This window comes from Cyprinus carpio, chromosome A13 (genome assembly GCF_018340385.1).
Source record: "Cyprinus carpio isolate SPL01 chromosome A13, ASM1834038v1, whole genome shotgun sequence".
Taxonomy (NCBI): domain Eukaryota; kingdom Metazoa; phylum Chordata; class Actinopteri; order Cypriniformes; family Cyprinidae; genus Cyprinus; species Cyprinus carpio.
Genome location: NC_056584.1, coordinates 20,555,791 through 20,583,565, shown reverse-complemented (window position 1 = coordinate 20,583,565; position 27,775 = coordinate 20,555,791). Strand labels below are relative to the sequence as shown.

The 27,775-nt window shown below is 36.4% G+C and overlaps 1 protein-coding gene across 1 annotated transcript; it reads left to right on the top strand.

Annotated features, from left to right (window-relative positions):
- Positions 1–808: 808 nt before the first annotated feature.
- LOC109097830 (uncharacterized protein KIAA1522-like) lies at positions 809–25,531 on the top strand. Its single transcript, XM_042769605.1, is given in 8 exon segments — positions 809–1,084; positions 10,686–10,934; positions 21,347–21,484; positions 21,599–21,642; positions 21,837–21,978; positions 22,136–22,246; positions 22,349–24,657; positions 24,692–25,531. Coding segments are annotated over 7 exon segments (3,825 nt in total). The 5' UTR covers positions 809–1,084; positions 10,686–10,693.
- The last annotated feature ends 2,244 nt before the right edge of the window (positions 25,532–27,775 follow it).

Genomic DNA, 27,775 nt, shown 5'->3' with positions numbered 1-27,775 from the left:
ACAGAAATATGAGAAATGCACGTAGCGGGTGGATCTGCCCATCAAAAACCAGAAAGTGATCATTCAAGAATCAACAAGATATAATTCAACCCTTACATTCTCCAAAAAAACAAAAAAACAAAAAAAAAAAAAAAGAAAGAAAAAAAAAGTCTCACAAAAAAAGCAGCACGTTTCACAAGCCAGGAAACTTGACTCACGGCGGTTTCCACGAGATCACAATGTTCATCATGGTGGGATTGTGTTCATACATGCAGCTCCATAATCATGGACATGATTGTGGTGGGAATGACGACATGTTCTTTGATGTATGATGTTGTGGCACCAGTCTCTGACTGCCTGATATTGATAAAACTGCGATGAGATCCTGGACTAGATCTGTATTTACTACATACACAGACACTTAAAAACAGGAGATTGTAGCTGGAAATTAGACCTGTGTATAAGATACATATAGAAATATAATAGATATAATATATATAATATAATATAATATATATATAGTATTTTGAATCTATGTTCTGAACAGTATATAATGTATTTTATTGCTTATAAAGTTATAGGCCTATATTTTTTATTATTTAATTAAAAAACGTTTCTAATAATTGTTTAATGATTGTAATTGAATTTACATTATATTTAATTCATAAAACTGTGTCCTGGATGACTAAGCATCTCCATAACAATACATCTACATATACATAATACAATGACATATAAATCATTCACGCCCTTTAATCAGTGTGTTAAGTAATCACGTCTACGGGAAGTGTGAGTGTCTGTTTATCGTGCGGCCGCGGGACGGCGCCACTGAGCGGGACCTGGCAGCGTTTGGAAACTCCCTTTTAATTCTCACCTGGAGCCTCTTGAAGATTAAGCCGAGAGGAGTATCTCATGCCAGATGAGAGCACAGTCTGCAAGGACTGTTCAAGGCTGGCTGCTCTCTAAGGAACAAGAGTTTCCTAAGAAAACCGGAATACCGTGGAAATGCCTCACCTAAACTTTCCAGACCAGATTAACATGGACCGTCCGATGTAAAGGATTTTACAGCGCCGAACAAGGAAACGGAGGGATCCCAAAGTTACAGGTAACAGCCCTGCCCAGTCTGCCAACATGACATTAAACCTGTGTAATTATTATAATGCAAAGTCAGAACTAAAGTCAGAACTAAAGTATCTAAAAACTATATTCTGTTTGGTTTGTTCTTTGGGTTTAATCATTCAAATGGGTTCTCCCTGATATATTGGTGTAAATAGGTTTTACTTTCAGTAGTGTGTGTGTGTGTGTGTGTGTGTGTCTTGGTCTCTCTTTCACTTTGCAAGTTTCTAATACTTCTAATTCTTAAAGTCAGACGTATTTCTTAGTATCGAATTAAAAAAAAATATAAAAAATATACACATAAATTAAATTCACAAGACAACATACTTTCTGAATTATATGTAATTCTAATATTTTTGTGGGACATGTCTAAAATTACAAGTTTATTTTTTTACAATCTCCCAATAATATAATATTTTATAATATTATTGCATTATAACAATTACACACTATATATATATATATATATATATATATATATATATATATATATTATATATATATATATATATATATATATATATAATATATATATATATATATATATATATATATTATTATTATTATTATTATTATTATTATTATTATTATTGGGAGATTGTAAAAAATGGAGGGTAGGTCTTATTAAAAAGATTGCATTAAAATTCTGACATTCTTGAAAAATGTTGGCATAAATAGTTTGGTATGATCATATGTGTGTGTGTGTATATATTAGGGCTGTCAAATGATTAATCACGATTAATCACATCCAAAATAAAAGTTTTGTTTACATAATATATGTATGTGTACAGGGTATATTTATTATGTATATATAAATACACACACATAAATTATATATTTAGAAATATTTACATGTATATACATTTATATATTTATATTCTTATATTTTTATATTTTATATATAAATATATTTAAATATATAAACATAACATATTCTTCTTAAATATATACATGCATGTGTGTGTATTTATATATACATAATAAATATACACAGTATACACACATATATTATGTAAAACAAAACTTTTATTTTGGATGTGATTAATCGTGATTAATCATTTGACAGCCCTAGTATGTATATATATCACACACACACACACATATATATATTTTTATTTTTTTATTTTTTTTTTTTGTTTTTTTTAGTGTTGTTTAATTTTGTAGAATGCTAAATCAAGTTCAGTGTGGTGCAGTCAGTGTGCAGAAAGCCATTTTGTTGTCGTGACAACCATAAACAGGAAATGATTTCACAGAGGGGACCACTGTAGACCCTTATGACTGTATCAGTAAGGTGTATTGTTTGTTTGTTTTTTGTTTTGTTTTTTAGACAAAAAGGCAAAGGTTAGCTAAGGTCAAATCAAGTAACTCTATGACAACTTACTGATATTATTTCTTGTTGGTTTTGATTTTACCTTGAAAACCTTTTAAAACAATATAACGATTAACACTCAAGTATGTTCACGTTGTAAGTTAATAATTTAATTACTTTTAACTTGTGGGTTACACCACATGACATTTCTATTATTTTTAAATAATGATTTTTGCTGAAAATGCAATTGTTAAAACATTTTTTTTAAAAATACATGAAATGAACATGAATTAAAATATTCAGTTCCTACATATACTTGACGATTCTTTGCTTTCAGCTTTTAAAAAAATCCCATTTGTAATTGTTTTTTTTACGTTTTTGTATCATCTCATACATTCTTATCTGTCGTTGACCTATAGAATTCCGGTAAATCATTCAATTCTTGGAAAAATAAATCTGTAACAGTTCTGGGGATGCATATTTCTGTGGTTTGTGAGTTTCCTTTACACGTGTGTATATCAGAGACGCTTCACCTTGAGCAGGTTTGTACATTAACCTGAAACAGATAAGAGACCTGCAGGGGTTTGGAGGAGGTGGAGTGAGACAGAGGGACTCCTGGTCTTAGTTAGTATGTTGTTGATCATGGGTGACTTACGGGAGAGTGAGAGAGAAAGAAAGGTGATTGTAGGCATTGTTGATTTTAGGTGTGTCGCTGTACCCGTCAGGCTGCCATGCTGGGGCTTGTTTCTGTAGAGATTCCAGATCAGTTGCGCAAGTGTGTGCAGAAGCAGGAGTGTTGTGTGTGTGTGTGTGTGTGTGTGTGTGTGTGTGTCCCCACTGCCCAACTGTAGGAAATAAAGTTACTGACTGTTTTTCATGGCTGATTTGCTTTTGCAAAATCTGGATCTGAATCCATTACTCACACTGTTTTGATGTATATCAGATGCACATATCTGAACACGTGGTGAGGTCAGAGCCAGCTGTCATGAAGACGAGTTGTTTATGAATTGTGTGCCAGTGGTACTCTGAGGGTAAAACCTAAACGTCACTGTGTCAAGAATATTTATGTTAGTTTGGCAGGCCCATTAAAGACCTCATAATGTTTTTATTTTATATTTTGTGTTTTATATTTTATCTATTTTGTGAATGAATGTTATAAATCTTATTGTGAACAATTCATCCATGCATATGTGTAATTAAAAAAAAAAAAAAAAAATTACCTTGTAATTTTTAATCAAAATGTCACCCTGCCCTCTTTTTTTTCTTTTTCCGGCAATCTGTTGCACGTGTAAGTATGTCACAATATGGGAGAAAATATTTGAAAATCATTTTAATATGACTTTAACTAAATCCTATAGTGGCTCTTCATTATATATTTTTTTAAAAGGGATGTGCCCTTCGAAATGTCTCACTCAAGTCCTGTTTCAGTAGGAAATATGCCACCACAGGACAGAAAACCGCTTTAAGCTAATACAAACCCAACTTGATATTACTAATGCCATACTGTCCCAGTTGAATTCTTAAAGGTATTTCACTAAAATAAATCGCACCTGTCAAGCAAAAGTCAGTGCTCCAATCAGAAACTCTGTCTGTCTGGTTTTGAAGGCTTGTGGTTGAATTCAGCAAAACAGTTACTGTAACTGTACCTCCAATTCAAAATAGAGAGAGAGCGAGAGAGAGAGCAATCTCTTTTAGGCAGTGTTGATGATCATTTTCCCACGCTAGCAAATGTTGCTTTATTCAGGGGGAATCAAAACTGGTTTTCTTTGGCAGCTGATGTGAGGTAAAGTGACTGACAATTGTCTGGTTTTGCCCCGGGGCATGCTGGGTTATAAAGTGACCCTCAGTAAACCTTCAGCTGGCACAACAGACCGTGAGCCAGTGTGCTGCCACCCTGCAGCTGATTGATCACTGTGATAGCTTCATCAAGAGCTGGGAGATTTTATCACTTTGATGTGTGTGTTTGTGGAAGATTATATTAGTACAGAGCTTGATCAGTTTTAATCTAAAACTCTTGATGAAACAACAGGCTTATCTGATGCTTAATCATATCAGCCTTGATACCTGCGGGACTAATTGAGCGTGAGACACTCCTAATTAGTGTATGTGAATGGTTTAGCAAAACATAATGAAAGTGATATTGTTTTGGATTACATCAGCAATCAGCATGACACAGTGAGTCCGTTCTTGATTTATGAAGATAATACAGTGAAACATTTCAGATTTTTTTGAATTTAAAAAGTGAGACAGTTCTTGGTTTTGTGAAGATGATACAGTGAGAAATTTCTGATGTCTTTTAAATATAATATGGTCAAACAGTTCTGAATTGTTAGAAAATGATACCATGAGATGGTTCTTGATTTTATGAATATGTCACAGTGAGACAGTTTTTGATTTTATAAATATGTTACAGTGAGACAGTTCTTAATTTTATGAATATGTCACAGTGAGACAGTTCTTGGTTTTGTGAAGATGATACAGTGAGAAATTTCTGATGTCTTTTAAATATAATATGGTCAAACAGTTCTGAATTGTTAGAAAATGATACCATGAGATGGTTCTTGATTTTATGAATATGTTACAGTGAGACATTTCTTGATTTTATGAATATGTCACAGTGAGACAGTTCTTAATTTTATGAATATGTCACAGTGAGACAGTTCTTGGTTTTATGAAGATGGTACAGTGAGAAATTTCTGATGTCTTTAAATATAATATGGTCAAACAGTTCTGAATTGTTAGAAAATGATACCATGAGATGGTTCTTGATTTTATGAATATGTCACAGTGAGACAGTTTTTGATTTTATAAATATGTTACAGTGAGACATTTCTTTGGATTTATGAAGATGATACAGTGAGACAGTTCTAGATTGTTTGAAGATGTCACAGTTAGACAGTTTTTTTTATTTAAGGATGAAGATACAGTTAGACAGTTTTTGATTTTATGAAGATGATACAGAGAGATATTTCAGATTTCTTTGAATATAATATGGTAAAAGAGTTCTGAATTGTTAGAAGATGATGCCCTGAGATTTTTCTTGATTTTATGAAGATTATACAGTGAGACAGTTCTGTATAGTTTATGGAGAAGATACAGGGGGACTGTTCTGGATTTTATGAAGATGGTACATGAGACACTTTTGGATTTTAAGATGATACAGCGAGACAGTTCAGGACCATTTGTGTTGAGACTGTAGCAGCTCCATTAAAACCCAAACATTAATAATCTAATGGAAGAAGCATTGAGGAAAAAAACAGGATGAGAGAAAAAAATACAATGATGGAAGGAGAGGCGGAGCTGGAGGAGGAACCCAGAGGAATTATACAATTAGCAGTTGTTTAGGAATGTTACTCCTGCTCTCAACAAGCTGCTGCAAATCCCTAGAACACACACACACATACAAAACACTGCACAATAGAACAGATCACATCTAAACGTCAGTGTTTTTGTGCAGATAAAATCAGACTGAAATGTGATACGAATGTCAGCACACACCTCTGAAGTTTGGAAATGAAATAGTGATTGTATTTCATCGTCATAAGAAATACACTTCTGTCCGTTGGATTTCTTTCATGTCACACAGATATCTGATATAAAAACATACCTCAGGTGGACTTCTCAGATTCATGTGTTGTTGTGTGTTATTGTGTTAATGTACTGTAATGGTAGCTGTGAGGAAAGACAGACACTCCCATCAGAATATAATGTGCAGTTAGCATGACAGCTATCAGCACTTTCCTTCACTGTTTCCCAGAAGCATTGCAATGACCCTCAGCACTTAGGGAGGAATTCAGTTCCTTAACCCTGAATTCCTTAGGTTTGGGGCTTAGAAAGAAAGGCGTTTCCTAAATGCTCTTACAACAGTCTGCGTTTGAGAGACAGAAGTGCTCCTGTCTCGCACAGTTGTGATGCTGCACATAGTTGTGCACGTAATGTCTTATGTGTAACTATCTCAAGATGTGCATCTCATGAGTGAATGTCTCATTTCTTTGACTGGAAAACCCCTGTGCATGAGTGTGTGTGTGTGTGTGTGTGTGTGTGTGTGAGAGAGAGAGAGAGAGAGAGAGAGAGAGAGAGAGAATGTAAGTCTGTACCATCCACCTGGTGAACATCGTGACATGAAAATAGTAGAATCAAACTGTAGATAAGGCAAGCATGCTTCAATGCGTTTGTTCATGTGACCACAGCTTTCCTGGTTAATACACCTCAGGCATTTTATCTTCCAGATTTACCTCCATTTCCTGTAACCCACATGAACACACACCCTCTCCTGCTTCGCACACCTGCACACACTACAGCAGAGATGATAAGCCAGGTGTCTTGCACAAGATCTCTTGCACACACACCTCACATTTTGTTAGAGAGTGTTGCTGCTAATCTAGGTTTGGGGTCAATAAGATTTTTTAAAAAAGAAATTATGATTTTTATTTAGCAAGAATGCATTAAATTGATCAAAATTGACAGTATAATGTTAAAAAAAAGATTATAAATGCTGTTTTTTAAACATTTTATTAATCAAAGAACACTGAATAAAAATTCCACAGAAATATTAAACAGCACAGCTATTTTCCTCATCGATGATAATAAATAAATGAAGGACCAAATCAGCATATTAGAATGATTTCTGAAGGATCATGTGACACTGAAGACTGGACTAATGATGCTAAATTTTTTTTACTTTGGCATCACAGGAATACATCATGTTTTAAAACATATTAAAACAGAAAATGGTTTGTTTAAATTGTAATGGTTTTTCACAATATTTCTATTTTTAACTGTATTTTTGGTCAAATAAATGCCTTGGTGAGCATAAAAGACTCTTCTTTAAATTTTACATATTCAAAAATTTGCATTTACAAAATGCAAAAGACTGAGTGAAACCATAGGCATAATTCCACACGTTTCAAACATTAGTATGATATATTGTTGTCACATGACACATGCTGCATGCTAAATTGTTGTTCAGAGATCAGGGTTATCTTGTAAATGTACTGTTGAGTAAAGAAAGAGATGTTAAATCTGATATAACTACTGATTCATCATCACACTTGAAATGAAAGCAAAACCGTCCGATCACATTGCATCTCACATTTTGGCAAATGTAGTATGCCATCTGTGCACAGTATGCACACTGCTGCAGTATGATAACAAAGCACTGCTAAAATACTAGTGCAATTTTGTATCCCATAATGCAGTGCACTCAATGTTCCATCTCCAGTGTGATAAACAAACAGAAAGAACTTATCTCCTAATTTTTCGTTTTAATTTTTGAATTTATCCACACCATGCTGGTTTTGTCTGACCAGAGGAAAACAGGCCCTCCGACTGAGCCTGGTCTCTCCCAAGGTTTTTTCTCCATTTCTGTCACAGAAGGAGTTTTGCTTCCTTGCCACTGTTACCTTTGGCTTACTTAGTTGGGGATGGTTGACTGATTGCACAGACACTATTGGAAGAGAGTGGAACTGGGTCATGACATCACTGAATCATCAATGAACTGACTTTAGCTGGAAAAATGACACTTTGTTATTGTCGTCGTCTTGCATTATTGACCAACTCTTTTCCTGTTTGACACTGTAAAGCTGCTTTGACACAATCAGTATTGTATAAAGTGCAAAAAAAAAAGGTAAAACTAAAAAATAAATACAATCTGAAATGAGGATAACATGCATCTAATGAGGTCATGTGACCTAGATAATAACACACAAGCATACTAGTGTTTGAAATGTTTATCGCTGCTAAATATGTAGTTTCATATAATGTTTTTTAAAAGTAGGCAATAGTCAGTTTTTGGGGAATACCACAAAAACGTTTTGTTTTTGAGTACAACATTTGAAACCACCCTAAAAACTGTTGAATTGCATGGCACCGACACGCCTGTTGGGATAGCAATGCATTTTTCTCAGAGATGTGAGAGTTTCAGTATAGGAGTGTGTACAGTAATTGTCTGCAAGTGTGCGTGTGTATGTGAGGATTAGACCAGAGGTAGAACATCCAAACAAAACAGACCTGTGATGTCATGCAAATGAGTTCCTAACATGTATATTATAATAACTAATGTTACGTAACTGAATGCAAATGAATCATCTGCAGCTTGCAAAGAACATGCCAGTCAATGTTTATAATGCTGATCCTGGATCAAACTAATATGAATACAATGAAGAGTGGATAAAGTCTATGGCACCGTAGCATGCTGGTTCTGCTCTGTTTGTTTTTGCACATTTCCGTGGTGATGGAGTGAGTCAGAATGCTGCACTCTGATTCGTCCATTGACCTGCTTAACAGAGCTCTTCAGCCACGTGAGAAAGGCTTGCTCTCAGTCTCACTCTGACACGTGAAATCCACTCCAGTTTCCTCATTTTAACATTGTGTTAGTTTTTCGCTGTACATTTCTTACTTTTCCTTTTCGCCAACATCCCTCTCTCTCTCTAGCGTCCTGCTTCGAAGGAGCTCTGTTTATGTTAGCATCATTTTCAAGTTTTTCAATAGCATAATTTTCAAGTTGCTGTTTACTTTATGCTTTGTGCATTCATGTGAAGTTCTGCTCTTTGTGAATGTTTGTGCATTTGTTAATTGAGTAAAATGACCTCCCTTGGTAAATACATCTGCTGGGTGTGTATATTCAAGATTATATAATGCCTTGTGTTTAAATGTTTTACACACCATGAATCTGTGTGCTGTGTGAGGGTGTGTTTTAGTATCTGTGTGTGTAAGGGTGGAGCCCATGACTAGGTGTCCTGGAATGAGACTCAAGTGTAATTTTGGTGTACAATGTGCATTATGTGGGTCATACCCCGATCTATGTGGACCAATGATGTCAGTAACAATTCCACTTCTGTTCTGTGTTTGAGACCTCTTTAGAACAAGGACTATTTTCCCTTTAAAGTAGGATGTCACATGGGACACAAGTAGCCCATGTAGTAGTTTCCTTAGTAAGACATTTTCAAAATAAACAGTTTTTAAAAGACTTATAGTATGTCCTTTTTATACTAATTGGCCCTGGATTTAAATCCAAACTAAATGCCCTTTCACACAAAGAATGATATCTATTAAGGTAACTATAGTGCGCTCCAGTTATGTTGTCTTGCCTCTTTAAAGGGTTAGTTCACTTCCAGAATAAAAATTTCCTGATAATTTACTTAACCCCATGTCATCCAAGATGTCCACGTCTTTCTTTCTTCAGTTGCAAAGAAATTAAGGTTTTTGAGGAAAACATTCATGGATTTTTCTCCGTATAATGGACTTTTAATGGTGGCCAACGGGCTGAAGGTCCAAATTACTCTGTCAATGCAGCTTCAAAGGGCTCAACACGATCCCAGCCGAGGAATAAGGGTCTTATCTAACAAAACAATCTGTAATTTTCTTATAAAAATAAAAGTTGATAGTTTGATTGAACCAACTGAAAAATAGTGATCAGGTAATTGACCCTTCGCAAAGACCCGCCCCCTTTAGTTACTGTTGCTATGTCCGAAAAGCAATGGCATTCTCACACCACACATCATGTTCTCACGCAGTGAAAAATACATCGCAGAACAAAGAGGAAACTTACCACGTGCCGACAGACAAGACAGAGCAGGTTACTTTTGGTATGAAACAAAGTCTCAGCTTTCTAATTTCGTCATATTTTTTAAGATATTCAAACAATAAATACTGTTTTGTGGCTCTTTAATGTGTCATGACAGATCGAGCGCGTCAGTTCAAGTGGCAACGTGAACCAATTATCTCTTCCTCTTTACTAGTTATAACAAGAAATAAACATGAATGAACATCATAAGGTTTCTTGTTTTAACAACAGATGATGTCAGTGCACACCATTTTCCACCAAAGTTAATCTACTCTCCTGCCTGGTTTGTTTGTTGGTCAAAATGGTAGATTTTGCGTTATGATTGGTCAGATAGCCTGTCAATCAAACTCCCAGCGAAAGGTCAATTTCTCAGAACTGCATTCTGCGTTACTGAGGTCTAAAGTTGAATTTCCAGCATTGCGAGACTGGAAGAAAGGTCGATTGTTTAATTGTAGATCAGCTTATCCTTTTTTCTTTTCTGTAATTTTTGCTTTTCCCATAGAAATGCAGCATTTGAGCGGTTCATGCTTCTGAATGAAATAATTGCCTTTCGTATGACATCTATAAAAATGTGTGAAGACGTCTACAGATGACCGTTGATTTGTTTTAAAGGGCATGAATACTAGTGAGCAATTCCATTTAGGGAATTTACAAACTTGACAAAAACAAGCTTTATAAAACAATGACTCATATGAATTATTTCTGTTTTTGTGGCAGGCTGCACAATGTCATCTGGCCGTGAGTCTGTAGGGGATCTGATTCCCCCAGATATGCTGCAGGTGTTCAATGAGGAGTGGCAGGGCGGCAGAGGCAAACGGGGCAGGAGAAGGGCAGGATCCTTTAGCCGTGCGTTCAAGTGGTTGAAGAGCCAGCGCAGGAAAACCCGCCGACGTACTACAGAGATTCGTGGAGACCTGCTCGCCGCTGGATCACCTGTAGAACTACCAAAATCTACACTTACAACAGGTAATACTTTTGATAACATGTACTCCAGATGTCCCATCGTTCTTCACTGATGTAATGGTTTTTGTTTACTGGTGGGCCTGTGTCTCTTTTTTTCTTGCTTGAAAGACTTGTTTTTATGTTAGCCACTAGTTTCACATCAGATATAACATAAACTGGTTCTTTAAGCAGATGAGTCTCAGGGAAATTAAAGAAAGAAAGGGGCAGTGCAGCTTGGCTAATGAAAGGTATGCTGCGCCCGGTGTGTGTTGGAAATGAATGTAGGAAGCAAGCAACAACATCAGCATGAATCTATAAATGAACATTTAAATTTATGCATTTGACAGACTCTTTTATCCAGAGTGACTTTTATTGCATTCTAACTATACATTTTCAGTAGATGCTTTTATCCAAAGCAAATTACATTGCATTTAACATTTGTTTGAGTAGTTGTTTTTTTTTTGGGTTAGCTAGCTTTAATCGATATGCTCAGTAGTGGTTAAGACAAGCGGTTATGCTATATGAAAATACTTCTGTTACTTTGAATTTCTGACATTTGCAAATAAGAATATTGCAGTAAAATGTAAGTTATGCCCTGGTGGAAAATATCTCTCAACCATTTTGTTGCGTTTGATACAATCTAACCTAACTCTAACCTAACTACTGTACTGAAAGTGGGAGATTCAGTTAGTGTTTTATTTAACTCGTGTTTAAAATGTATTTGTTATTTAACATTTTGCTATCTGTCTTTGTATTGCCCAACTAGTAAACATTGGGTATATGGTTTAGAAATTATTTCAGTAGTGGGTAATGTGTACAGACATTCAGTCATTTCAGTTCAGACAGTGTAATTAGTAAATTAATCCCTTTACAATCTAGAAGAAGTCATTAGTTTGGGTAACTGGTTTTCAGCGTTCTCCAGCAATGTTTTTTTTTAAACGCAGCAGTGAGCATTTTTAAATATTATATATGAGTATATTTTTTATATTTTTTTTTGAGAATATTTTTTTTTTAATATTATTTTTTCTAGTTAATTTCACTCCTAATTATTCATTTTTGTTAATTCCTTGTTTGTTGGACCCAAGAAGGAAAGGCTGACATATCAAATGACCCTTAAACTTCTTGAGATATGTCCCTCAAATACCTGTATATTATTTGGTATATGTGAACTGAGAGAAGTCTAGAAAATGTTTGCTGCAAAGTCATGAGTTTTCCAGGCTGGAATTTCATCACGCCACAAAGATAAAATTTGGCCTCTGCTTGAGGTCACTTTAAGTACTCACATTGTGTGTACGAGTCTTAAGTGTTTATTGATTGGATTCTGATTTGGAGAGACACAGAGGAGAGGAATTGTTGAATAAAGTCGTTATTTTTGTTTTCTTCATGTACAAAAAGTATTCTCGTCGCTTCATAACGTTATGGTTGAATCACTGATGGCAGATGGACTATTCTGACGATGCTTTTCATACTTTCATGTTATTTTCTTGGCAGTCTATGGGACAGTCTCAAGCCTCCCTGTTTTCATCCAAAATATCTTAAATTATGTTCTGAAGATGAACAAAGATTTTATAGGTTTGGAACGACATGGGGGTAAGTGAATAATGACAAAATTGTCATTTTGGGATGGAGTATCCTTTTAAGTAAGGGATAATGTACATCCAGCCTGTTGTTATCGCAGAATAACCCCCTACAGGGTGATCAGGATCTTGATACAGTCTTGTATCACACTGAAGGGGGTTATTCTGGGATAACAACCGGCTGGATGTACATTATCCCGTTTATTACATGGCTGCTTGCCTCATAAGTAAATAATTAGACACAAAATATTGATTTGAGTTGAAATATTTGAACACAAAGCTTCCGTGAAGACAGCAGTTCTGAGCAAGCAGCAAGTTCGATTTACATGGACGTTTAAGGGAAATGGTGCCGTCAAACCACTTATTACACAACATTTCACCCCATAAATAATTAAGGCGATAAAATATATTGATTTAAGATGAAAATGTTTTAAAATCTTGCCAGTTTGTTAGTTATCCTATAATCCATTACAGTGTACAAAACAATCGTTGCAAAATGGCAGCAGCTGCGTTTGTATGAAATGAGAAAGTGAGTCCGCGAAACCAGGATGACGTAATTAAATAATTGTACACATAATATACTGAATTGCGTTTTAATCTTTTATTAGCTAACCAAACACTAAGCTTCCATGAAGTGAAAATGTTCCTAGCAAGAGTACAGCGCCGACTGCAGTTACCCGGATGAGCCTGTGGTATTAGTTTTTACCGGTTGTTACCAAGGGATAACATACCTCGGAATATCGCGACTGACCAATCAGAATCAAGTAATCCACAGAGCCATGTAATAATGATCGATATGGTGCATAACCACAAAAAATAAACAGCTTTTATGTGATTGTACTGAGGGTGTGGTGCTGCCGAAGACTGTACAAAAAAGCAGCAGGATGGATTATTTAAACCCTTCACACTCACCCTGAAATTAGGCTAAAATTAAATAGGCAGTGTGCAGACCATCATGGCACAATTAGTATTATGCATTGGAGAATGTGACTCACAGTTGACTGTTGCTAAATTAATGGCATGATACTCTAAAACTGATTATCTTTGTATTTTTATAACTCAAAGATTTATAAATACGTTTCATTACTGAGCTTATTGCTGGGGATAATGGGATTGTCTTCTCCGTAAAGGACACATGCAGTGCTGTTGTAGAATTTTGCTAAAAGTAGGGACGATATTCTTACCTTTTGGAGCTTGCTTTACATGTGTTAGAGCATCTATGATTTTTTTTTAAATGCTGTTTATGTAGTGTTTTATCTTTTTTTTTTTGTGTGTGATGTGATCAGTCTGGGTTCTTGTGAATGATCCTCTGTGTTGATTTTAAGAATGTCACTTTAAAAACACAAAATCTTACAGTGTGTTTTGAAACTTGATAAGATTATCTATGCTGCTCCCTTCCGAAATGGAGTTGACGTTCAGTCTTATTCTGGATGATTCTGTATTTGATTTTACGTTCAGTAATAGTTAGTTAATTGTTGGATTACAATAATAAAAACGTGCAATATAAATATTTTATAATTACTATTATAATATACACTACTTTTCAACAGTTTGGAGTCTGTGCTTTTTTTGTCTTTGGAAAAAAGTCTGCATTTGTTTGATTAAAAATAAGTAACAACAGTAATATTGTGAAATATATAAGTTTAAATAACTGTTTTCTGTTTTATTATATTTGAATATGTAATTTAATCCTGTGATGGCAAAGCATAATTTTCAGCATATAACATTTTATTTTATATAAAGTTATATAAAATGTAAAATAAGTTTTAGAACCTTTTGTAACATCATAAATGTATTTACTTATTTTATCTTTAAATCCGTCCTTGCTGAATAAAAGTATTAATTTCTATTTATTTTTTTATTTTTTTTTTTTTATCTTCCTGACCCCATACTCTTGAATGGCTGTTATACACAAAGTTTAAATATTATATATTAAATTTGACTAAATCAACCAGACTACAGTAGAAGTAATTTTAATGTTCAGATCAGGTAGCAGTAGCTCCTTAAATTAACAACTGCATAATTTTTACATTTTAGTGCCTGAAGAAAGAAACCACACATCGTATTTAAGTGTTTCTTTGGATGTTTTATGCTTTGAAAACATTTGGGCCCCAAAAACCAGCCCAAGTTACAGCAACATTTAGCCTATTCTTTAGGGCTAGGGGCTTGTCCGTGCCTTAAATATGAGCAGTTGGAATAGTAATGCTTACTTTAGCAACTGCCACTAATAAGAGCGTCACAGCTACAGAGAACACACACATACAGTAATATTGTGTTTTGCATCCTGTATCCCAGACCTTGCAATGTCAAAACTTCCTGTGGGATGTTGCCAGTTCAGTCTGAACAAAGAGCTGTTACCTTAAACCCGTTTCCTATAAAATGTTCCATTGACACACACACACACACACACACACACACACACAGCTTTTTGACATCTCCTGTTGGAAGTTACGCGCTTGCCAAGGGTTACCCACAATCCTGACCTTTCTTCTGACTTTCCTATTCAACTCATCATGAGAAATGCCAGTCATTCCTCAACACCTTTGTGAACACTGTCCCTGTGAACATTTGAGACATGAAGACAGAGTTTATATGTGCGTTTGTTTATTGTTAGGTGTGGGCGTGTTTGTGCAGAATTCCATACCTTCCTGAGCTTTGCTCTGGAGATTCTGACACAATGAACAGATTTAAAGTTGGGAAACTTGTTCTCTGCTTGGCTGTTTCTCAGTTTTCTGTTTTTGTGAACAGAACCCAGCTCTGTGCCAGAACTAGACTGATTCAGAGTGACTTTTAATATTTCTCTTTCTTCCAAAAACAATTCATTGTTTTTTTTATATTCAACAATTCCTTCCATATTTAGTTTGGTATGCATGTGTAGCCCCTTCAAGCGGTAGGTTGTAAAGTGTTGATTTCAAAGTTGTTTTTTTTAGCTTGCCTTTTCCTTTGCACCTGGTCTGAATTTAAACTGGTCTACAATTAGTTTTTTTCAGTAATAATTGCATCATAGACTAGCAGTTATCTATCCTCAGTTGTGTGTGTTTTCATTGCATTAGCACTTGTTAGAACCTAATTTAAGGCAAAAGTGAATTTTCAGAAAGACATTTCAGTATTAGAATAATAATTTGCATGGTGCAAGTGACCCACAGCAGTTATGACCATTGGGAATTAAACTATAATTTGCACTAAGCAATCAAAACCAGGTTTGTGCAAAACCAACATAAAATAAAAATAAATAAAGTTACACAAAATTAAAGTATCGAATACATGGGCACACAGAACTCACCCAGTAGACTAATGCATGTCTGCGGCTTTGTTTTCGATGATACCAACTGAAGGATGGAGTTTTATCAAAATGTTTAACTTTGTTAGCCAGAAATATAGCTCGAGTGATGAATTGAGCTCAAACGTAGTTCAGGCAGAACACGGTGTGACAGCTAGCATCAGCTGATGCTCAGCTGATTTTAAACTCTTCCCAGTAATTAAATAAGATAAACAAGTTCATCCTTACTTGCACCTGCCTTAGTCTGTCGCACAGGTATGAGCTTAGTCAGCATCAGTTCTGTCACACAGAAATGTTCTAAAACAGCTTGAGTTCTGTCACACGTCAAATCAGCTTTCAGTTTCATTGAATAGAAAATGCGCTAAATCAGCCTTTGGTTCTGTCGCACAGAACACGTTGTCAGCTTTCGTTCTGTCGCAGAGAAACGCGCTGGTATGTTACACAGACAAGTGTGATCCTGACTGAAATGTAGTTTGAGTAACGAATTGAGCTCAAACATAGTTCAGGCAGAACACAGCGTGACAGCCAGCGTCAGCTGATTGTAATTCCTCCCATTACAATTAAATAAGATGTATAAATTCCATAATCCGTTTTCACACTCGTCATAGTCTGTTGCACAAACTTATGCTTACTCCATCCCCAACTCCTCCTTATACAGACATGAGCATCTGAGCATGAGCGTCTTGTACACGGAAATCATCTATCAGCTAATCTTGTCCAGTCTAATTTACAGACCTGTATCACTTCTTAATGGAATTTTACATCTCTTGCATACAAAATATTCTGGTAATTGCATTAGGCTTTGGGGGTTTCAAGCCTCGGTGAGGTTTGCTTGTGGACAGTTCAGAATCTGAACGCTTTAGAGCAAAGCCTGCCACCAAAATAATGTTCAGGACCTCTTCAGTAATCTTAATCAAACAGAATGGTCCTGACAGTAATCTATTATTGATTGATTTATGCAGCGATTGTACCTCTTCTGGGTGCGTTTAACTGATGAAATGGAAAATATTACGTTACTGTTATGTGATACAGGTGTGGCAGACAGGGGCCTTACCACTTGCTGAAAATCATCCACAATCAAAACACAGGTTGTGTGCATGTGTAATAAACCTGTAATCAGTCAACTTACTTTTCAAAGACTTTTGTATCGACTTTAGCTGAGGGATGTTTGCCTCAGTTAACCTTTACTTGCATTGTGGATGGATAATGCCTTTAAGCAGAAGCAGCTCTACAAGTAGAGTTTCATCACCGAGCCTGTTTGTGCTGGGTGTCACACTGAACGCAGCAGAAAATGCACTTAGCATACTTATAAACACAGTCTTTTGCAATATACTGTAACCACTCACTCATTGTTTGATAAAAGATGTCTGTCAGGATTGATGTTAAGTAAGTGAATGAATACAACCTATTGAAGCAGTTCATAGTCTTTAAAGTTTGAGTTCTGTGTCTTTGAACAATCTCATGTACGTAAATGAATGTTAGATTTCAACTCCTGAAACCTTTTTTAATTTACAGCATTCATTAAAGAAAATACTCAGTGTGGTAAATCAGAAATCACTTTTTCTGAATTAAATTAATACAATTATTAAATAATTCTTTAAGCCTTTCTTACTTTTAAAGACATTGAACAAGATATTGATGCCAATATAGATACGTATTTTTTTTTTTATTAAATTGCTGAAGATTTCTTCCAAATAATTATTTTCACACTAAATATATAATAAAGCATTAATGTTAACATAATAAAATATAAAAACAAATATGAATATTAATATAGTAATTTAAAACAATATATATCATATATAGTATATAATGTTATATATAATAATATGAAAAAATAAATAATAATTATAATAATTTATAATTAAACTACAATTTATAAATATATAATAATTAATAATAATTAAATTGCTACATTTTCTTGCTAAATCATAAAATCATGATATCATAGAATATTTAACACTTTCATTTGCATATTTTTATTTATATTTATAAATATAAAGCTCAATGCATACATTGATGTGAGAAAGCTGGTGACTTTATACAATGAAAACAAAAGCAATCTTTTTGTATGACATGAAAACAACCCCAGTGTGCTGCCGCCTACTGCCCAAATTCAACACAGTCAGGGCAGGGCAGTCCTGAGCTCTTGGCAGGACACACATTGCCTGTGGGATCTGGCTGCCAGTGATGAGAACTACGCTGTGTGTTTACATTGCTTATCTCTAGCATTCATTTTAGCACATTGTGTTCCTCTTTCATTCTCTTGCTTCTTAGTCTCTTTACCTTTGATTCGACTTTATAACCTTTATTCAATCTACTCTGAAGGACAGCAGCATCAGGCGCCAGGATAAAGTCTCTCGTTGCGATAAAGTCAAGTTTTTTTTTTTTTTAATCTGAGATGAGCTGATGTTTTTCTGTTGTTTTATTTTTAAGGGGTTTTGCTTTCAAAAGAAAGCCACAACCACCATAAAACATTAGTTTTAGTTTGATGATAAAGGTAAAGCTGCTCAGGGAGTCTGTGTGAGTTTTACCCTTTTTGAGACTCTTTGCAGCTGTTCTGACATCTGCCATCGGCAGGTCCAGGCATGCCCAATCTTTCATTCTGTGCTGCTTTTATTTGGCTTTCTCAGAAGGTTATCAGAGTTTTTAGAAAGTCTCTGAACTACTGAGAATACATTCAAAGATGATCAGGTCATGGTACAGATTATACAACCTTTAGACATCAGCACAATACTGTGCACACATACATACTTGCACACCCACAAGGAGTATTTACTATTAGATTACAGCTTTTAAATAGGATTTGTTTCACTAATGGCGTTTTATAAATCAAATCATTCTAATTTCTGAATTGATAAGCCATATTCAAAAATTTTAAATGTTGATAAATGCACATCCGAGACTGCACAATTCTATATTATTGCAGCATGAATAATGCAATGACATGCAAAAATGGGCAGTGATGTAAATGTTTTGGGTGTCTATATATATAATTTTTTTTTTTTTTTTTTTTTTTTACTGCTGTGGATTTAAAATTGTCTTTCTGGACTGGAGCTTATATGTTTTCTGTCATAAATACTGAACGTTCATCTCATTGTATTGCTGCCATTTTATAAAAGCAGGAGGACATAAAGCATTTGCATCATGCTTGAGAACCCCATCTCTCTTGGCTTTAGGTATGTTCCTCAGGGCTGAAAAGATGACATCTGTGGTTGTTCAACTATTTTAATTGTTTAAAACCATTGCTAGGAACATTTTATCTGTGGTTTGGCTGTCTGTATCTAAAAACACACATATATCACTAGTGAGACAAACAAAGTACTCCACCAAGGCTCAGAAATATCAACGGTCAGATAAAAGTTCTATCCTCTTTCTAACACACTTTCATTTTTGTTTTGTACATTCTTCATTTTTTGCTTCTTTAACTTTGTAGTTCTAGAAGGAATTAATTCCCATCTGAAAAAAGTAGTGAATGTAAAGAGCAAAACGTGTAAATATCATTGTAGCTCTTACTGGTTGTCTTCTCTTGCTGTGATTAATGAAGTTGGATGAGGAAGGCCAGTCACATGGGATAAATGAGTGGGCGGGGCTTTCTGTGCTGTAGGGCATGTCTGGCCTGGTTTGGAGGTGCATTGAGATTGAGATGGGCTGAGGTTGGATTTTAGCATTCCTGCTGCAATCCTCGCTGACCAGAGATCAACAAGAAATTAATAATTTAAGTGCAATATTAAATAGGAAAGTGTGAAGTGTCAGACTATGTCTCAAATGTAGAACTGTTACTCAACTCTCTGCAAGGATAAATAATTGCTACCTGTTGTTTTACTCAGTTTATGAAAAGGAAAATGTGTCTTTTGTTCTCCAGGTTTAGCAACAAGTTTCCCCTTAAAGGGATAGTTCACCCAAAAATGAAAATGTGATGTTTATCTGCTTACCCCCAGGGGTGACTTTGTTTCTTTAGTAGAACACATATTAAGATTTTTAACTCAAACCGTTGCAGTCTGTCAGTCATATAATGGAAGTGAATGGGAATCACGGCTTTGAGTGTCAAAAAAAACATACATAAAACCAAATTAAACCCTGCGGCTCATGACGATACATTGATGTGTGAAGACACGAAACAATCAGTATTTATATCATTTTTTACCTCTTATACACAGCATTGTCCAACATCCGGCACGTGATGCGTGTACGTGCTCTGGCATAGTAGACGTGTGTGTGTGTATATATATATATACGTACAGTAGATGCCTCATTAGTGACTGTTTCTAAGGGCTGTGGGAATCGACTTGTATATCTAAGCACATACAGGCGTCACATGCCGGATGTTGGACATTGCAGTGTATAAGAGGTAAAAAATTATATAAAGAAATTAAATAAATTCAGTTTCTTGCACAGACAGATTGTTTTGTGTCTTTACACATCAGTGTATCGTCACGAGCCACACGGTTTAATTTGGTTTTGTTTGTGTATGTTTTCTGACTCTCAAAGCCATGATTCCCATTCTCTTCCATTATATGACTGACAAACTGCAACGGTTTGAGCTAAAAATCTTTGTTTGTGTTCTATTGAAGATACAAAGTCACCTACATGTTGGATGCCCTGGGGGTAAGCAGATAAACATCACATTTTCATTTTTGGGTGAACTATCCCTTTAAGCATACCTGTGACCTCACCGTTCCTTTGTTCTCCTACTCCATCTAGTGGTGCTTTGACAAAAGCACTGTAAATGTGTCATAAATGATGGAGGTACTTTATTTCAAGCATTTTACTTTCATATTCACATGATTCATATTTATATTCATATTCAGTGAAAAGTCTGTTTACTACAACCTAGAACCTTAATAAACAGTACATAATCTATAATTACCTTTTTTCTGCAGTTACACTGTTGATATAGCTTTTGTATTCCCTTGGTTAACTTTGCTAAGGCTTTCTAAATAATGTTTATTAGTTAGTGAAGCTTTTCACTCTAAATTAGTCTTTACTAAAGAGTGTGCCAGCACATGGAGGATGTAATCACTTTACACTCCTGTTGTAATGCAGAAATGGTGTTCTGGCTAAATCAAAATGACTGTTCTCTTCTGTTCAGATTTTGTTAGGTGTCACATTTTGGATAAATTGACTGAAAAGTCAATCAATTATCATTGATAATTATCATTGATATATCTTTATCAGTTATATAAAGTCACGTGTACATGTAAAGGCTGAATGATGGGTTTGTGAAAGGTATTCTGTTTTTAACATTTTTAAAAGTTTGTTCTGCAAAGGTTGTTATCAGTATTTTGCCTGGTGAATAATTGTGTGGTTATCGTAGTACAGTTAATCACAAACATAGCATTTTTATCAGGAGATGCTATGGATAGAAATACTGTAGTATGAAACCATTAAAAAAATGCTTCAGAAGACCCAAATGACTGGAAAAATAATGAGTGAGTCAGCTGGTTGAAATCAGGACACATGGTTAATTTGAGCATGGTCTTTGTATATTTAGCATGGTAAATGATTTTGCATTAGCTATAGTTGTTACTGAATATATATTAAATATTAAATGCAGTTATTTGTAATTATCTCTGCAGGCCCTAAAGAGGAAGTTGTGGGTGCTACTTCTGTTCAGGAGTTCAAAGAAAATGTGTTTGTGGAGGGTAATCGGCCTAAATATCTGTTGGACCTTCACACAGAGGCCCAGCAGGGCCTGAAAATGCAGCAGCAAGAGGGTGAGAAAAGTCAAACTCCAAATCTTCTTCTTTTACTCTGCACCAAGCACATGCATTTCTTCAACATACAGCAGTTTATTTTATTTGGTTAAGAGGTGATGTTTTATTTTCCAGATGATAGGAATGGGATTGATTACCCTGATGACCAAAGTATGATTGTAAGTGTTCCTCCATGCATCAATCAATCTTCAGTTCCTGTTATGAATGATTACTTCTGTTCCCACCATAGTGACAGACTGGTTTTTAAATTGTGCACATAAGCAGTTCTATAACTGCAATATATCACTGACTACTTTTAAATTGCGGACAAATTATTATAAATTTGGAAGGTTAACCATGCTGTTTGCTTTAGTCAACAGTAACAGCTCAGACTGAAAACAGCATGGCCTTCAGTGAACTGAGAGGCTTTGAGTCTGAGAGCACAGCTGCTGATTCTGTTTCGATGCGCTCATCCATTTCCTCACGATCAACACGCTCAGGACTCAAACGCCAAGGTGACACTTTATACATAAATTGATTCATATAATTGTATCATATAATTTTTTCAAAAAAACATCTTGGCCTAGTAAAGATACATCTATAAAGTGATTTAAGCATTCATGTCACATAAGCATTGTCAGAGCAACATTGTTTTCTGTTTCCTTTCTCCAGCCTCAACGTTCAGACCTCTGAAGCCAGATAAGACTGCAGAGAAGACAAAATCTCGTAGGAGACATGTGAGAACTGTTGTAGGAATTCCTCGACACATCCAGAGAGAACTGGGTATGTTTTGCTGCAGTCTTCTATACTGCAGAGAATGTCTGGAGTCATTTAGTGGAAAACTTATGTTTATGTATATTTTATTTTTGCATATTTCATATCTAGGTTTGGACAGGGCAGCATGGATCACCACCAATCCTCTTGATGGTCAGCTGTCCAATGGAGACATGATCATACCCGCCATAATTTCCACTGTGGATGGTGTGTCTTCCAGCTCTGAACAAGAAAGTGTACAAGCCCATCTACAAGGTGTGCAGAACCTGTACACAGTTAAGGAAAACAACGCAGAGCAGCCTGCACTGACAAAACCCAAAGATGACATTCTCCAAGGGCTCATGAACCATTCTGTAGATCCAGAAAAGTCAGGAGCAGGCATTCTAGGTGTTCCTTGGACAGAGAACCCAGCCGGTGTGGTGATGTCCATCTCACCTCAGGCCACATACATGTCTAAAATCATTCCAAATGCTGTTCTTCCATCATCTGTGGATGTTGTGGAACTTAGTCGCAGCCAAAGTCGCAGCAGTGTCCGAACCGTCAGCAAGAGCAGTCTGGTGTCAGCCAGCCCAGCATCCACACGTGCTTCCTCCAGAGCCTCTTCACATTGTTCCACAACCTGCTCAAACTACTCTGGGTGGAGCCACTCGGGATCGTCAGAGACGCTAGTATCTGATTCTTCTACCATCTCCAGCAGTAGCACTCCCCGTGTGGCCAGCAGAGGGAGTCAGGTTGAGAACACGGATAGACCAGCCAAGCTGAACAATGATGGTTCCCATGTTAAAACTACTCATGTGAATGGGGGCTCTACAGAGGAGGAGGATAGCAGAAAAACAGGATCTGCTGCTGCTTTCACACGTAACCTATCGGTGATTAAACGGGGAAACAAACCTCCAGCTCCTCCCAGCAGGTCATACTCTTTACACAATGGGAAACAGGCCTGGAAGACATCTGAGAGTAATACTTACTTTGCTGATGTCAGCACTCCAGATGAGTCACCATACCCAGCTGTAATTTCTGTATCTAAAACGAAGACTTCCACTCACAAGTTGAGCCCTAAGATAGGCACACCTCCCTCCAATGGACCCACAACTATCACATCAAAGGACAGAAATAACCTTCAAATGTCTTCCATTGATGCACCCCATTCATACACAAATGGCACCAGTAAGCTTGCTGAACTTAAGAACACCCTTCTGTCAAAAAGTCTAATTAATAGTAACAGTTCCTCCCCAGCTGTAATGGCTCTCCGATCTCTGCTAGAGATTCCCACCCATCCTAAAGTACTGGCTCCGCCAGCTCCTCCCCCTGAGACCTGGGCTCACAATCAGCAAACTTTTGAACTGCTGTGTGGACCCGGACCTATTAACTATGCACGCTGGGCCAAAAAGAGAGGTCTTAAAATAGAAGATGAACCAGATGTAGCCTTGGCAAATGCTAACAAAGTAAATGCAACATCTCTATTGCAGGCAGTAGAGATAAAAGGGAAAATTGAATCCATAGCGCCACTTGCTTATGTTGCCCCATCTCCATCACCTCCCCCAGAACATTGCCCACCAATACCATACAACAGCCAAGCCAAACCTCCTCCGCCCCCTCCAGACTTTGTTCCTTCAACTCCTACACTAGCTGTCAAAGCAATAAAGGACTTAACTACTTGGATCCCTCCACCTCCTCTGTTTCCTCCTCCGGCGCCTCCAGTAGGTACGGCTTTGGCAACTCCTATCGCTGTGCAAAATGATACAGACTTCCCTCCACCACCCCCACCATTTTCGCCACAGTCTTTACTGACAATGCCTCAATTACCTCCAGATATTCCACTGCCACCACCTCAGGAAGTTCCACCTCCACCAAGACCATCTTCTGAACCACAGAAAATCCCATCCCCTTCACAAGAATCCCAACCTTCAACACACAATGTGTTAGTAACATCATCTGAAACTTCTCAACAAATCAACGTTCCTCCACCTCCTCCACTGCTCACTGATGTAAGATCCCAACAAGTCAGTGTTCCTCCTCCTCCTCCACTACCTAGTAATGTAAAAATGGAGGACAGACTAGAGACAACAGAATCAGAGAAACGGACAAGCAGTCCCTCTCCGGCCAAAGAGGAGACCTCTGGTCCTGTGGTCACCCAGTCTATCCTACAGATGGTTCGTCTTAGGTCAGTTAAGTCCAATAAGAGCCATGCTGTAGATCCTGATAAACCATCACAACCCAAACCTAAATCAAGTGTCAATCAAGAGGCACCTCCAAAGCCAATCAGAAGGTCTTTGATTATGACATCACTGCCCCCTGATGTGGAAGCTCTTTCCAACACAGAGCAAAAAACTGAAGCTCTGTCCCTCAACACAAACACAACCACTGTATCAAGTACTCAGCAAGGATCATCTGAACAAGAAACTCAATCAAATAACATTGTTGAATAAAAAGAAAGAAAAAATAATTGATGAGAAAGATTATTCATCTGCTTGTTGTCCAACGGAGGAAAGTAGTAATAATGATGCTGCTGATGAAGCAGCTAATAAACAATGCTGTGCTGAAATAGAACTCAAACCGCAAAGCCTCATGGAACAAATTCAACCTTTAGTGCCTGACCCAGCAACCCTGCCAAGCACAACTGAAACAAAGGACCATTCAATCAGTGAGCCAAAGGCTCAACATCAGGCACAAGAACCCAACAAGACCCCACATAATTCAGAGAAGCAATTAAGCACCGTTGAAATGCACTCAAAACTAGAAGATGAGCAGCCAAAACCCCAAACAGCAATGCCCATTATCTCTTCCACACCTCCCATAGTCTCTTCACCAGCTAACCCCTCCATGCGTCTCCAGGATGCCATTCGTCTAAAGGCTGCCACTATGTCTTCAAAAGACAACCAAGCCAAGCGCTTTGGTCTGTGCTCCTCTCCCCCAGTCATGACTAGTGGCACCACTGTACCAAACTCCCCTGCATCTACAGCCAGCTTCATCTTCTCCAAAAGCCCAAAGAAGGTCGTAATAGAGACACCGTCATCCTTAGAGGTTCAGGGTGACCTGAAGAAAACTCTGGTGGCAGAGTTAGCATCTGTCTCCGATTTAGCCAAGTCTAATGACTCGCACAAGATGGCTAACAAAGTTCCTCCACCTATTGCTAAGAAACCCAACACTAAGGTTGAGAGAGTTGCTCAGAACTCTGCAGAGGCCGAATCTGTAGCAAAGACTGAGCATGTGTAAACAGAAACTGTACAATCTGCCGGACAGGAAGTACAGAGAACTCTGAGAAAAGAAGTTAATGAATATGTGCACAAATGATTTAATAAACCTTGAGTTTTTTCTTTATTTAGCAGATAAACCAGGCTTTAGATCATAGGCCCAAACTGCTTAAGCAATTTTGAAATATACCAAAAAAGTCTTTATGTACAGATAGGCATATTGCACTTTTTGTACACTGGTTTAGTGTAACTGATTCTCATTCATCATGGGAATGCAGGTCACTGGTATTTGGAAATTATAAATGTTCTTATTTTATTTATGTGTCCTCACTCTTAAACCGAAGCCATGCTGGAAACATAGCAGGAATGCACCAAAAGAGAAGTTTGTAAGTTTATCAAACACAGAATTGACCAATCAATCTCTATGGTGGATTTTTACAGTTATCAATGAATGCCTGAATATGAGAGCAGTACGAAAGGAAATGAGGGTAAAGAATGTAAGTATAAAGAATGTAAAGAAGGTAAACAAAAGGAGGGAGAACAGATGGGAGAATAGTCCACTGATTTTGGGGTGGGGGTTGTGACTATTATGTTTTCCATTTGCAGTGTGTAACTAAGCCTGTTTTTACTAAAACACCAACTCCGTAAAGGTGATGGTAATGACATTCCCCGCCCCAAGTATCTATATATAGAAATGTGGAGAAGGAATATGAGCAAGTGTAAATGAAACAGAAGGATGGAGCTGATGAATGAAACAAAAGCTGTTTTCTCAACATTGTGAGTGAGCAGGTAGGGCCAAGAAGGTGGTCAGAAGTCATGAAACCGCATAAACAAGAGAGTTCATCTCCGTGTAATCAGTACTTTTGGTTTAGTTGTTTTTATTTTTACACAAGTTCCATTAATTTACACAGTTCATGTACATTATAGTCTACAGACTGGACAAATAAAAGAAAATGAATGTTTTTAATATATGAAATTTTTCTCATGCACTATGCTTACATTTTTATTGTTCCTTTGATTTCAGCAATCTCTGTCTCTGATTATAATCTCTTATTAAGGAGAAATGTCTTATTTACATATTGTGTCAAAACAGATTCTCTACAAATATTAAAAACTTTATTCATTGTGTTTCATCATGTGATGAAAGTAAAAAGTGTAAAACAAAGTTACTAAAGTAGCTTCATGGTGACTTCTGATCTGGTTGATCTGAAGGTTTTTTTTTTGAAAGATTTTTTTATCAAACGCTGCAACATAAACATTATACTTAATTCAAAATAAAGAACACTGACTGCTTTACAATTACATGGATCTTAAGAACTGTTATATCAGGATGGTAGTAGATTAATCTTTAACACCCAGGTCAGTATTGCAAATGTGGTTGTCATATGCATTACATATTCAGCTAACAGTATGGACGTCAAACAACAGTTAGACCAGTGTAGACCTACCATTCACCTGCCATGTTATTTCCCCACCCTGGGAAATGGGGATAAGATATTCATTTATGTACATAATTAGTAACACTGAAACTGAAGGACATAATAAAGGGGGACGTGTTTTCATTTTTGTCTGAAGTGATTTGTACTGCAAGGTATACAGTATATTATTAGTTAATGCATTCCTTGAGAATTTAACCAATGATTGGCATTACGAGCACCATCTACTGTTTGTACCACAGGAAGACGTTTTAGACCTTAGTTTATGGGGTTTACTGGGTTGCACAGTTCTCACCAATTAAATTATGCATTGATTGTGACAATAAAGTGTCACCCAGGATAGTTCACACTATAAAATACTTTATTATTATTTATTATTAGTGCATAGGTGGGGGCAACAGCCAGGCCAATGAAACCTAGTAGCAGTCAGGTGCCTGTGAATAATGGTTATTTAAAATCAATCAATTTAGACGTTTTTCTGTATCACTGTTATGAATTATGGTCCAGTATAACAGATGGCCTTTTTACATAGTGCATGTCATATTTTTTTCTAAGGCTGGGCCTATTCGAAAGGTCAGATACTAAGTCAAGACTATTTTAAGACTATACTATTTTACAGTAAGTTACAATAAAAAGTATTTTCTATATAGGCCTGGTATAATGGGTAGAACAATCTGATATAAAATAGGGCCTACTGTTTGTGACTTTGTGACAGTCTGAACTTTTCTGGACTGGTGACTGTGTGACTGAGCTGACCAATGAAATCAGCTGCTGGGTGGGATTAGCGTTTAACAGGCTTGTAGGGTATTTAATTAATTGAATAAATTGAATTGTGACTAATTTTTTTATGTTTTAAATGGGGCTGTCAAGCGATTACATTTTTTTTCTTTTTTTTTAACAACAATTTT